Below are 14,258 nucleotides of genomic sequence, written 5' to 3' on the forward strand. Positions count from 1 at the left end.
GTGGGGAGTGTTGTGACTGTCTTTGAGGCCGCGTATTGAGCTATCGTGATAATCCATTTAGTTAACAGGTCAGCCGTTAGTAGGGTATCACGTGACCCAAGAACATACCATGGAATGAGAGATGCTGCTGTAATGTGTTTGGAAACATTGAGATATTTGGAACTGTAAATTGTTCTCCATATCACCTGTTGTTTTGTGTTTAAAAATTTGGATTGGTGGTTCCAGTTGTATTAGGATTGGGTCATGATCTGAGTTAAAATAACCATCTTGAGGAGTATCAAGTGTACATGGTATTGATGTGAGGATCAGGTCAAGTTGGTTTGTTCCCCTTGTGGGGCCCTCATTGGCTATAGTTAGGCCAGCAATGCTTAGCTGTGATAGGAGCAATCTTTTCATATGATCCAGATATGGAGGGAGGTTGAAGTCTCCACAGATAATTTTCATTGGTGAGGTGTGGAGGTGGTGAAGGATCCAGTTGGTCACCTCTTGCATTGTTTCCTTTGTAGGATTGGGTGGTATGTAGGTGACAATGACTTCAATGGAAATTGACCTTAATTTGAGCAGTGCATAGAGCGCTTTGTAATCATCTGAGTTGCTGTTCTCAAGGGTGAGGATGTCTTGAATGTAGAACAGTGACTATAGGTGAGTCGCCTTCTTTTATTCCTGGATGTGAGCACGGCACCATAGCCACTAGGGGGTCGTAGCTGCAATGTAATCCTCAGGGGGTTCCAGCCAGGTCTCACTGGGGCACAGCATATAAAATTCTTTAGATAACAAAATTTTGTCAATGGTTTCAAGTTTATTCCTTAAACTGTGGGCATTCTGGTAAAGTAATTTGACCACAGGAGTCAAGGGGACTCTCTTAATTGTCCTCCCTCTAGTCATTTGGTTGTTTTGAGGCCGTGCTGTTGCCCTTGGTGTGATTCTGGTTTTGATAGGCATCTCAGTTGGGTGGATTAGATTTTGGAGTTGCCGTTCATGAGGATTTACATGGAGGTGACTCAGATGACAGGGAAGCAGGTGAGTGCATACTGGGGCTTCCACTTTTGTGGTGAAATGATCGCTACTGCGACTATAGGTGAGTCAGCTGCGTTTCCTTCTGGGGGCCTGTGCATTTCCTAGTTTTGTCATTATGGCATGTTACTCTCCTATAAAAGGGACGTATGATGGCATCCATATGGATGGACGTTTGACGTAGTGATACAGTTCAGAGTCACATTCGATCTTGAAGGCGGCATAGTTCTGATGCTTATCTGGGAGCTGTTTGACTGCAACACCAAGCTGCCACTCATCTCTCAAAGCTGCGATGTCATTGGTTGTGGTCTGCTGGGATAGTCTTGAGAAGTATAAGCTGCTTTTAGACTTTCCTGTAGTGCTTATTGCTTGGAGCCAAGAGATGCTGGATGTTCCTATAGAATAGGAGCCATTTCTGAATAGGAGCCATTTCTGAATAAACAGAATACTCGTGAAGGTATTCACAATATGAGATATAACTTAAAACGATGCCGCCTTATAAATATTCTGTTTATTCAGAAATGGCTGTGTATTAATGATGCTATTGCACTTAATATATACATAGTAAAAAGATAGCCTTAAAAGAACAAACACTCAAACACAAATAAATGGAAAATTTAATAAATAAAATATACGTACTGCTGATGAAAATAAAAAAATATCACTGTAGAGCCTTTATTTAAAAACTATAAAAAGACAATACGTTTAACCATCGATAGATGGATAAATGTATTGTCTTTTTATACATTTATCAGGTGGCGCTGGCATCACACGCCAACTCCACTTGATCATTGCTGTGAATACCACTTAAATATAGCTTCTTCCAGCAACACTTCTTTTGGTTTTTTTAATGTCTGTCTATTTGATACACTGCTATTATCACTTCCCACATTGAATTTTAAAGCAAATGTTTTTATAGATTCTTTTTGTTTTTTATTATCTGACACAGTCTGTTGGCCAATACCAAATTCTTCAGCAATTTTTTTTTTTCTACTAACACCATTTTGAAGTTCTATCACTTTGAACTTGTTAATGAGAGTCAAAGTAATGTGTTATTCCACTTTTCGATTCTTTAGAACACATAATTATATAAAATGTGTTAACTTATCTACATATATACATATAAAGAAGTACGCAAATGAAGCGACATAAGCAATAATATCCATCCAACTCAGAGTGAACAACGATACTAAACAACATGCAAGACAATATAATGTATGTTCCGTCTCTCTCTGCACAGTCAGAATGACTTATCTACTTTTCTAAATCCCATGTGTCTTTCAGAGTGCTGAACTGTGAACAGAATTTTTCATATTTCGATCTGAATTAACTGTAACCAGATTAGTGAGGGTTTACTATATTTAAATTAATAATCACAGAACCACGAATGCTTATATACTATTAAGAAAATATAGCATTGGTGGATGCTGAGATGGACAAATAATGAGCTAAAGTTTGAGAGTAGTAAAAGATTACATTGAAAAGTTACAGAGAAATGAAAAGTACTAAAGCAGCTGCAGGTTGATTTTCAGTAGTACCAGAGAAAAGGCTTGGCTGGTGAAGATGATTATGGGAAATTGCAAAGAGGGCAAATAATGAGGACAAGATGTTTTAATACATATGAATACAAAGTGGAAAATAATGAATTGGATCAAACGCTTGTGTAATGGGTGCTGGAAAGTGGCAGTAAAAGCTATCTGCAACAACCGAGATGATATAGATAGCTTAAACAGCCATTGATATTTACTGACAGAAGACCTTTCATGGTGAAAAGGAACTGTGTAAGTGAAGCTAGGCAGCTGTGAAATTGCAGAAGGTTGCTTATTAGAAAAACTTTCAAACCTACGGTAAATAAGGTACCTGTCGTTGATGGTATATCCCCAGTAGAGGGGAACAGGCATTCTGTGTGTTATCAGACACTCAGTCTAAAACCTTGATGGATCCAATATCTTTCTATTTTAGAAGATTTAGGAGAAGTCCGGTTGGCCCAACTCCCTAAAATCCACTCATGCATACCTTCTCGATGATAAGTCCTGTTACGTCACTTTGGTGGCAACGGACATGTAGAGTGGTTATCTTCAAGATGCCTGGTCAGCGTGAAGAGGAAAAGACCAAACTCTCTAGCACATGACAACACAACGAAAAAAATGGCCCTTGGTACCCAGCGGCTTTCACTCCCCTGTGGCAGCAAGAGAATCAGAGCGGAAGCTGAGGGTGCTAAGAATCTCTGGGTATGACAGTGCTGTCATGCACGGAAACTGAACTTGACCTGTTACAATGTGAGATCACTCATCAGTGAAGATAGGATATTAGAGCTTTAAAAGGAATTAGAAAATGTGAATTGGAATGTCATCTATTTGGCTGAAACAAGAAGAAGAAAGGATTCACTTATTAGTTTATCAAGTGGAAATCTGTTGTACACCACTGGAAACAGTGAATAGAGTGAAGATGGAATTGGCTTTCTGGTCCATAAAGGTACAAAAAACAACATTTTGGAATTCAAAAGTATATCACCAAGGGTGTCAAGACTACTACCCAGGATTTCTAAGAGATACCAACTAAAGGTTATAATAATTTATATACCACAATCAAGCCACGATGATGAAGAGGTTGAAGAAGTGTACACCGAAATTGAGAGACTTCTAGATGAACAGAAAACTCACTACACCATTATTATGGGGGACTTCAATGCTAAGGTTGGAAAGGGACAAAACAATGCAGAAAGGAAAACTATAGGAAATTTTGGAATTGGTGAAAGACTTGTGGAATTTGCAGAATCTCGAGGAATGTCAGTAATGAACACTTTTTTTCAAGAAAAGAATGAACAGAAAGAGGACTTGGAAGAGTCCAAATGGATTAACAACTAATGAAATCAACTTCATCCTCACTAACAGGAGATATACCAATGAGCCAAAACATTATGACCAGCAAGTTATTATGCAAATCGAAGCAACTGCAGGTGAACTACGGCACGTGCGCGGGTTGGGACATGGTATAAAAAACACCTGATACTGAGCTCCATTAATCAGTGTTACTCTTGTTCTTCAGATGGGAAAGGTAGCAGACTTAAGCGAGTTTGACAAAGGCCTAATTGTAATGGCCAGATGACTGGGTCAGAGCATATCCGAAACGGCATGGCTGGTGGGGTGCTCACGGTCAGCCATGGATAGTACCTACTGAAAGTGGTCAGAAGAGGGGAAATCCATGAACCACCTGCGAGGTGTTGGATGACCACAGCTGATCAATGCTTGAGGTGAGCAAAGGCTCTCCCCCGATGGTATGTGGCAACAGAAGGGCAACTGTGGCGCAACCAGCCAGTAATTGGAATGCTGGTGACGGGAGTAATGTGTCGCAACACACACACACACACACACACACACACACACACACACATACACACAGTACATCGAACCCTGCTGAAAATGAGGCTGCGTAGCTGCAGGCCACTCTGAGTGCCCATGCTAACCACGGTTCAGTGACAGTGCCTACAATAGGCACGTGGAGCATCAAAACTGGAACTTGAGTGATTGGAAAAAGGTCATTTAGTCCGATGAATCACATTTCCTGTTGCACCATGTGGATGGCTGGATACGTGTGCGTTGTTTACCTGGGGAAATGATGGCGTCTGGATGCACCGTGGGATGAAAACAAGCCAGTGGTGGCGGTGTCATGCTTTGAGTGATGGAATACCCTGGGTCCAGTCATCCATGTGCTGGGCACTCTGATGTCTACCACCTACCTAAACATCATTCGTGACCAGGTACACCCTTTTATGGCAACGGTCTTCCTCTCTGGCGGTGCAGTCTTTCAGCAGAATAATGTGCCATGCCACACCGCCCGGATTGTTCGAGACTGGCTCGCGGAACATGAGGAAGACTTCCAGGTATTGCCCTGGCCTCCAAATTCCTGACACCAATCCCATTGAGCATCTGTGGTTTGTGTTGGAACAGCAACTCCGATCTGCGGCATCTCAACCACGAACCATACAGGAGTTAAAGGATCTGCAGGTTACTTGTTGGTACCAGATACCACAAGATACATTTAAAAATCTTGTAGCGTCCATGCCTCACTGGGTATGAGCTGTTTTGGCTGCACATGGAGGACCAACATCATATTAGGTGGGTGGTCATAATGTTTTGGCTCATCGGTGTATATTGTGAAGGATGTTACCATCCTGAACAAGGTAAATGTTGGAAGGGATCACAGAGTGGTAAGATATACACTTGATATAGATGTAAGAAAAGAAAGGAAAAAACTGACTTGAGTAAATAATACAAAGTTCTTTGAGATAACAGAAGAGGAGAAAAAGCAGTATGTACTGGAACTTAAGAACATGTTTCAGCTTCTGCAGACCTTTCAGGACCAAGTTATTGACGAGCAATACAGCAACTTTCTGAAAACGATAAAGCCCGAGGAACCTATAGGTAAAAAGAAATTCAAATAAATTGGGAGGAAGAGATATGACACAGAAACTAGCAAGACTCTTCACAAAATATATTAGGAAAGGTGTGACACATAAGGAGTGGAATAATGCAATCATAATTTTGCTGCATAAAAAGGAGATAAATAGAAATTGGAAATTATAGACCAATTAGATTGTTGTCCCACATCTACAGGTTGTTCAAGGGTCAGTACTAACAGATTAGAAAGAATACTTGATGAGAATCAACTGAAAGAGCAAGTTGGCTTTAGGATCCACTCAACTATGGATCACAGCTAATGGAGAAAATAAATGAATATCAAACACCATTATGCCTGCCAATTGTGGATTATGAAAAGACATTTGAGTTCATACAGCATTAGTCAATGTTTCGGGCACTGGAAAGACAAGGCATAGACACCACACACATTATGGTTTTTAAGAATATATATGAGAATGCTACCTCCTTTATTAGACTAGATAAAGACAGTAGCAAATTTTAAATATATCAGAAGTTGTTTACTGCTGCCCTTGAAGAAGCTTTCAGAAGGTTGCACTGGTCGCATAAAGGAGTCAATGTGAATGGAGAGTACCTACACCATTTATGATTTGCAAATGATATTGTAATCATATGCCACGATTCCAAAGAATTAGAGGAAAATATTAATCAGTTATGCAGAGTTAGTAAGGATTTTGGACTAAAGTTGAACATGGCTAAAACAAAAGTAATGATGAACAAGTATGCCACATAATGGGATATAATCATTGAAGGAGCAGTAATTGAAAAGGTGGATTCATGTGCTTATTTGGGAAAAGTCATTAGCTGTAACAATGATAAATGGTTGGAAATCAAGAGAAGAATAAATTTTGGATGGACAGCCTTCAGGGAATATAGTCACGTACTGAGGAGCAATATCCCAATTTGTCTGAAACATAAAATAATGAACCAATGTATACGCCCCACCATGACTTATGGAAGTGAAACTTGGGCACTCATCAAAAGAATGGAAGAGAAGCTGAAAACTATGCAACGAAGAATGGAAAGAATTATATTGGGAATCAGACTGTTAGAAAAGAAGAGAAACCCATGGATTAGGCAGTAAACTCAAGTAAAGGACATTCTTATCAAAACTAAAGAACTAAAATGGTCTTGGGCAGGACACATAGCTTGAAGACGTGATGACAGATGGACTAAGAAAATAACAGAATGGTACCCAAGAGGAGCTAGAAGAAAACCTGGAAGACAACAACGGAGATGGACAGATGAAATTCACGAGTTCGTGGGAAGTAAATGGATGGCCATTGCAAAAAACAGAAGGAACTGGAAGTTGCTGGAGAGGCCTTCATCCTGCAGTGGATTGAAAATGGCTGATGATGATCCAATAATTTTGAGAGAGGTGGAAAGAGAGTACATGGAACCATTAAGATTAATTATGAGGGCTTCTTTGGACAGAAAAACTGTAGTATATAAAGGGAGTTCTAAGAGCAGAATATTTAGCTGCAAACCAGTTAGTCTGAATTAGCATTAGTAGAGGCATATGATGCAAGAAAGGAAGCTTATGCAGCATCAGCCAAAAAAAAAACAAAAAAAACCCGCTCCCATTTCACCCTTCCGTTTATTCCAAATACCAGTCCAGTTCAGCCTTAAATTTATTTAGGCTATCAACTTCCACAACAAAGGATGGAAGTCTGCACCAACCAACTACCCGCTGGCCAAAGGCAAACTTCCGCACATCTATCCTACAACTGCCTTTCCTCAATTTGAATTTATTCCCTCTCAGGTGATCATTCTGAGAAAGAGGAAGAATCCCATCAGCATTGAGCATGCTCAAACCATTCAAGGCTTTATACACCTCTATCAGATCACCTCGCTGGTGCCTAGTCTCCAGACACTGTAATTTGCAAAACTTAAGCCTTTCTTCGTAAGAGCAACTCTGTTCCATTCACTAATCTTGCTGCCCTTCTCTGTACTCGTTCCAGCAGCTCTACATCCTTCTTAAAATGAGGCCTCCAGACCTATATACAGTACTCAAAGTGTGGCCTGACCACAACAAACCTTATACTAGGGGGTAATCACCTCCTTATCCCTGCTAGAAAAATTCCTGTATATCATTGACAAGACAAAACATGAGCTACTCTTGCAGACCATCTGCACTGTTCAGAAAACTTTATATCTGCCTGCACAATTACCCCTAGGTGCTTTTCATTCTCTGCCACTGTCAGTGTAGTACCACAGAGTTGATACGTTATTCTGGGTTTACTGCTTCCCATATGTAGTACTTTACATTTGCCACCTCTCAGGCCATCTGCTCAACTTTTCTAGATCCTGTTGCAGCAGCGTACTGTCATTAGTGTCCTTAGCAACTCTGCCAAACTTCGTATTGTCTGCGAACTTGGACATTAAGCTTGATATACCATCATTAATATCATTTATAAATACAGAAAACAACAATGGACCCAACACTAAACCCTGAGGGACTCCACTAATAACATTAGTTCACGATGAGCAGTGTCCATTGATTACCACTCTGTCTTCTCCCACTCAACCATCCCTTGATCCATATCAGCAACTTACCTCCAATGCCACACTGCTCCAATGTGTGCAGCAGTCTTCCATGTGCAACAGTATCAAAAGCCTTTCTAAGATCCAAATATATGATATCAAAGTTATTCCCTGCATCCAGTTCCTTTGTGGCCACATCACAGTATCCAATCAAATTGGTCAGGCAAGACTTTCCCTTAAGAAAGCCATGCTGTGACCGAGCTATAACTGAAGTCTTGTCTAGATGATCCTGCAGTGCTTCTTAATTATTTCAAGCAGTAATGAAAATCATGAAGGCGATGATCAGATCATGAAAGCAAAAAGTGCAGTACAGGGTCATTTAGATATAAATGGAATCCTGAAGGAAACAGTATCTTTTAAAGGGAAAATCACGTTTGACCAACTTGGTTAACTATTTTGAAACATTCACAAACTGTATGTAAGAAATTACAATGTTTATGTGGGTTTTAGCAAAAGTATTTGCTCAGTCTTGCACAGGAGTTTATTGTATAAACTGGAACATTGGGATCACAGGTAGGATCCTTAGATGGACCACAGGGCAGGAAGCTGGGTGTTGTGATTAATGTTTACTCTTCAGATTAGAAGGAAGCTGAGTATTGTGATAAATGTTTACTCTTCATATTGGGCTAACATTAAACGTGGGGTTCCTCAAGTATTGGTACTGGGACCACTGTTTCTAATTTTTTTTTAAAATGGCATAGATGAAGGGATATGGGATGTGATGTAAGAATTTGCAGATGTTAAGATTGGGAGTGTAGTTAATGATCAGCACTAAGCAATGTTCAGAAAGGGATGATCAATGTTTTAATTGAGCAAAACGCAGTAGCTTACATTTGGGGAATAGCAGCCCCAAAATAACTTATACAGTTGGTGGAGTTGAATTATAAAAAAGTAGATGAAGGAAGGGAATTGGGACTACAATTTATTATGGGGGAGTCATAATCCCATTGTACAAGGTGATTTTAAGTCTGTGCTTGGAGTACTGTGTTCAGGTATGGAAACTGCATATAAAAATGACATTGTACTTCTCAAAGGTCCAAAGACTGGCAGCACTTGTGGTCAGATTAGAAAAAGTGTCCACATGAAGAAAAATTCTGAATATGTGGGCTACAGAGTTTAGTAATTAGAAGAAGAGACTTTACCTTAGAAGGGACCTGATTGTGGTCCGTAAGGCTCCGAGAGGTGAAAGTCAAATGAATGAGGGTGGAATTTTCACTCTTGTAAATGATTTCAGAACTAGACCATTGCAAGGAAATTACAATGGAAGAAATTTAGACTGGACAACAGGATGTTTTCTTCAAGCACATTTTTAATTACAGGAATAAGTTGCTTCCATGAGTGTTTGAAGCCAACAGCTTGGGGAAATTCAAATGTCAGCTGGATAGGTATCTGTGTGAGGAGGTAATTACATTGGCCTTTTATTATTATTATAAAACTTTTTTTCTCCTTTATGGGGTTTTTTTCCACCCCATGAAGGATACTGGTACCAAGTGTATGGGGTGGTTGGCTGTGTCCGCTTATTATTACTGTTAGTTGAGGAACTCTTACTATCCTTCAGGTGTTCAGAATTTGTGGCTTTCTGGAGTTTCGTGTAAGTGTCCTCTGGAAAAACTATTGCTGCTAAGTTTCTCTGAAGGCTCTTTGGCACCATGCCAGTGGTTGGCATTGATTCGGATAGTCATTACTTGTTCCATATGCCTCATTACTTTGACTTCCTGGCTTAGGTCTGTGTACCTCCTTGTGTGTTTTCTGGAGGTTGCTGATATGTCAATCAGCTAGGTATCCCTTTCCTTCAAGTCTATGAGGGATTTGTCTTGTCCATTGTTATTGCACGGTCCCAGCATCGTTTATGAGTAGGGGGTCTCTAGTATGGCCTGGGGTTCATACTTGTAATATGCTGCACTTTGTTTGATCAATTGGTATTTTTGCACTACCCAGGTGGTCAGGACATATTATCCTGGTCATGTCTGTGAATGTACTTCATCTGGGTGATCACCCTACATCCCATGGTGATGTGCTGAATTGTTTCTGGTGCCATGTGGCACCATCAACATGTGACATCTGTTACTACAGGGTCCATGGTGATGTATCTCCTTCATTTCTGGTTCAGTTGTGTCCATATTTGTTGTTCTTTATAGTTGGTCACTGACATCCTGCTTGATTTTTTTACCAATATTGCTGAACTGTCAGGTTCTTCATGATGATGGTACATCTCTGATCTGCTATTTGCTGTTTGGCAACCTGAACAGTCAGGAACCATTCCAACAACTTGGTGTGTAGTTTTGTTGCTAGCTTTGTTGTTGTTTCACAGTAGCCCCCATCTTATTAATTATATTTCTTCATTATAGTTATTACTTTCATTTGGCCTGTAACATACCCTAACCTCACTTTGTTTTTCCAGTTCTTATGTCAAACAAACTGGCTCAATGTTACCCTGTCCACCTTTGTCAACTAGGTACACTGCATTCGAGCCTGTGCATCTTAATCAGTAGCATCCTTGCTCTCCAGTCCTTTCTGTAAACGTATTCTCCATATTCAAATTCTATGTTACCTATATCTGAGTGGCACCATATTTCTGATATCTGTACAATGTCCACATTTGATGACTTAACCAGTACTTAAAATTCCTCAAATTTTATTTACTGTATTCCTAACTTTAGCGGCTGTGCAACTGTATGTGACCTCTTTATTCTCCTAGTAACCCTAATACATCCTGTGTAATTAATTGTCCCAATGAGTGCTGTTGGCAGGCCTTTTAATCTCCACACTTTGTTTTCCTGTCTGCTGTGTCCCAATATAAGCTGTGCAGGTTCACTCCTGCCTCTGGCTGCTCTAAAAGTATTATTCTGTATATTCCCTCCCCCCACCCAAGATAGCAGTTTTCTGACCTACAGTTTTTTAACACGGCCTTGATATCACAAAATATTCTTGCACACCATCTATTTAAGTGTATCTGATCCCTCAAAAAATGGTTTCTCCTGTTTATAAGTACAGACTATGATAGAAAAATTCTGTTCTACAAGCTCTGAAGAATTTCTCCAGTGTCGAATTGATTGACAAGGCTCTCAACATGTATTCCTTCCTATCATGTCTGGGCATTATTGCAGACACTTAAATTTAATCCTAACTTGTGACCTTTTCTCAACATTGCCCTATTCCTGTTAAGTAAATTCTTAGGTCTCCTATTCTTAATATTGTTAGTGACAACTTGTACACCATCACCTTTTGTGCTCCTAAAAGATGACAACTGTGTTCTACATTAACTGTGTTCTACATTATTAATCTTTTGCTCCATGGCAGACATACCCTGGTCCTATTCCACCTTTTTTTTTTTTTTTACAATATACTCTTATTTCCTATTTTCCCGACAATAGAGTCACTGATTACCTCCTGTGGTACTAGTGGATTCTGCCTTTAGGATTCTCACTTTGTTGTCTGATGCATAAGTGTAATCTCTAGCTGGCCTTCATTTTAATTCCTTTGAGGACATCAACCTTTTCTTCATGCCCTTTAAGGGTCCATTAGAATGCTAAGCTTGTGCATAATTTCCTCATACTCTTGGCACATTATAGCCTTAGTTGCTAATGCACCAATAAAACCCAACAACCAATCCTCATACACTTGCACAAACACAACAAAAACAACCTCTTTAGCTGTATCATATTCCATTTCTGATAGGTCTGCAAACATCAAACTAACACATTTTATAATGCCATGATTTCTAGAACTGCTGACTTCAGTTCTCCCCTGAGCTATAGCACTCCTGCCACTTTGAACTCTTTGCTTTACTACTCTAATCTGAGGCATGATTTCTGTTTAAATTTACTTTCAGAATATTACACTAAACTAAGAAATACCAAGGTTCAATAATAACACTACACTATTCACAGGTTATGCATAAATAATACGTATTGTGCTACCAAGTTATGTTGTACAGGGTGTTTCAGTTAAACGTTTCAGAACTTCTAAGAGGGGTAGGGTACATCCTGACAACTCGAAATCATATAGCAATGTGGGGTCGGAAATGCTTTCCTGAAGCGGTATTGTACACAGAAGTCGTCGTGCAGCACAGATTCGATTTTCGGTCAATGTATGGGCCGGTATTATGGGAGATCACCTCATCGGACCTTACCTGTTACCGTGTCGTCTAACCGGACCTATCTACTTGATCTTTCTGCAGCAAGTATTGCCACAACTTTTGAGAGATGAACAGATTTCTGAATCGACGCAACAGACAATGTGGTTCCAACACGATGGAGCCCCTGCCCATTATAGCGGAGATGTTCGTAACTACCTGGATGTCACATTTGGTCAACAGTGGATCGGACGTGGTGGTCCCGTGCGTTGGCCTGCCCGGTCACCCGACCTATCATGTCTTGATTTTTATATCTGGGGTAATATGAAATCGCTAGTTTATGACACCCCTGTTGACAATGCTGAGGAGCTGGTTGCAAAAATCGCAGTAGCTGCCGAAGAAATTCGCCTGGAGTATTCCAGAATGTTTGGATGTTCATGCGTTGGAGATGTGAGGCGTGCATTGTAGCCCGTGGAAGAAACTTCGAACACTTACTTTAATCCATGTACCTTTTGCTTCTTTTCATGTATTATTAAAACGATTTCTCACTTACGGTCTCTTTTCTTTATGGTGCTTCTGTGTACAACACCGCTTCAGGAAAGCATTTCCGACCCCACATTGCTATATGATTTCGAGTTGTCAGGATGTACCCTACCCCTCTTAGAAGTTCTGAAACGTTTAACTGAAACACCCTGTATATTATGCTATACAGTTACATTCATAATGTTATAAACTTAGTTTACAGATTTAATTAAAACACTGCTAATATTAATTATACTCCTACAGAACTACAAAAAGGAATATGAAATAGTGATATAAAAAAGGAATGTGACATATTAATGTGATTAACACTAAAAACAACTTTTAGCAGAATTTTCTCTTACTCCAACCCTCATTCATTTTTAAGCAATTTTGGAGGCCAATTAAGAAATAATGTATGCTTGACAATTGTACAAAAGTAATCTAAACTTTTTCATGTGGAAAAATAGTATCCTCCCATTCACTTCTGTATTTAAGCTTCATTAACAATTTTTGTGAGTTATTGTAGCTTTTCAAAATAATCTTAAGTATATTAAATATAATATACAGAATATAGCTGGAGTTATTTAATATTTGTATAGTGTTTCATAATTCTGAATATATTAGTTGAAAAATTTTTTTAGGGCATATTACGAATTTATTTGGCTGAGGCAAAAGACTTGGTAAAAGCTGACGTAGGAATGTTAGGAATGGGTAAATCTGATCCCTATGCAATTATATCAAGTAAGTAAAATTATTTTAGTGTAATGTTTTTCTTACACTGTATCTTTGTGACAGAGAGAAAATGTAAAATCCAGTGTCCACTTATTTATGTAGTTAATCCTATATAAATAGAATTTACTATTTATATAGGATTAGGTGACTTCCTGTAACTGATGAACAATATATATATACAGGGTTGTTAAAATTAAAGTATCCCTATGTAGAGCGCTCTGGAGTGAGTTCTAAGGCTCGTACTGAAGGGAAATTTGGACAACAGGTACAATAAAGAATGCGCTCACCATTTATTGAAAAAAAAATTAGTTACAAAATTTTGTCACTGTATGGCGTGTAACTATCTTAGTTATGATTATGCAAATAACTTACGTTATTTGCATAGCATTAGTAGAGGCACGTGATGCAATAAAGCAAGCTTATGCAGCATCAGCCAAAAAAAAAAAAAAAATCACTCCCATTTCACCCCTCTGTTCGTTCTAAATACCTGTCCAACTGAGCCTTAAATTTATTTAGGCTATCAACTTCCACAACAAGGGATGGAAGTCTGTTCCACCAACCAACTACCCGCTGGCTAAAGGCAAATTTCTGCACATCTATCCTACATCTGTCTTTCCTCAATTTGAATTCATGCCCTCTCAGGTGATTGTTCTGAGCAAGAGGAAGAATCCCATTGGCATTGAGCATGCTTAAACCATTCAAGGCTTTATACACCTCTGTCAGATCACCTCGCCGGTGCCTATAGTCTCCATACACTGTAATTTGCAAAACTTAAGCCTTTCTTCGTAAGAGCAACCCTTTATTCCATTCACCAATCTTGTTGCCCTTCTCTGTACTCGTTCCAGCAGCTCTGCATCCTTCTTGAAATTTTAGGCCTCCAGACCTGTATACAGTACTCAGGGTGTGGCCTGACCATTGCCTTATACAAGGGA

At 39.4% G+C, this 14,258-nt stretch overlaps 1 protein-coding gene across 1 annotated transcript in view; it reads left to right on the forward strand.

The window, feature by feature from the left end:
• LOC150075208 (extended synaptotagmin-2-like) overlaps positions 1-14,258 on the forward strand; it is a 301,413-nt gene that overhangs the window by 134,091 nt on the left and 153,064 nt on the right. The window contains exon 13 of the mRNA XM_090388399.1: positions 13,236-13,335. Coding sequence (XP_090244525.1) covers positions 13,236-13,335 — 100 coding nt within the window. The remainder of the gene's footprint in view (positions 1-13,235; positions 13,336-14,258) is intronic.

Source organism: Mastigoproctus giganteus, chromosome 14 (genome assembly GCF_048544385.1).
Source record: "Mastigoproctus giganteus isolate SK-2022 chromosome 14, ASM4854438v1, whole genome shotgun sequence".
Classification (NCBI taxonomy): domain Eukaryota; kingdom Metazoa; phylum Arthropoda; class Arachnida; order Uropygi; family Thelyphonidae; genus Mastigoproctus; species Mastigoproctus giganteus.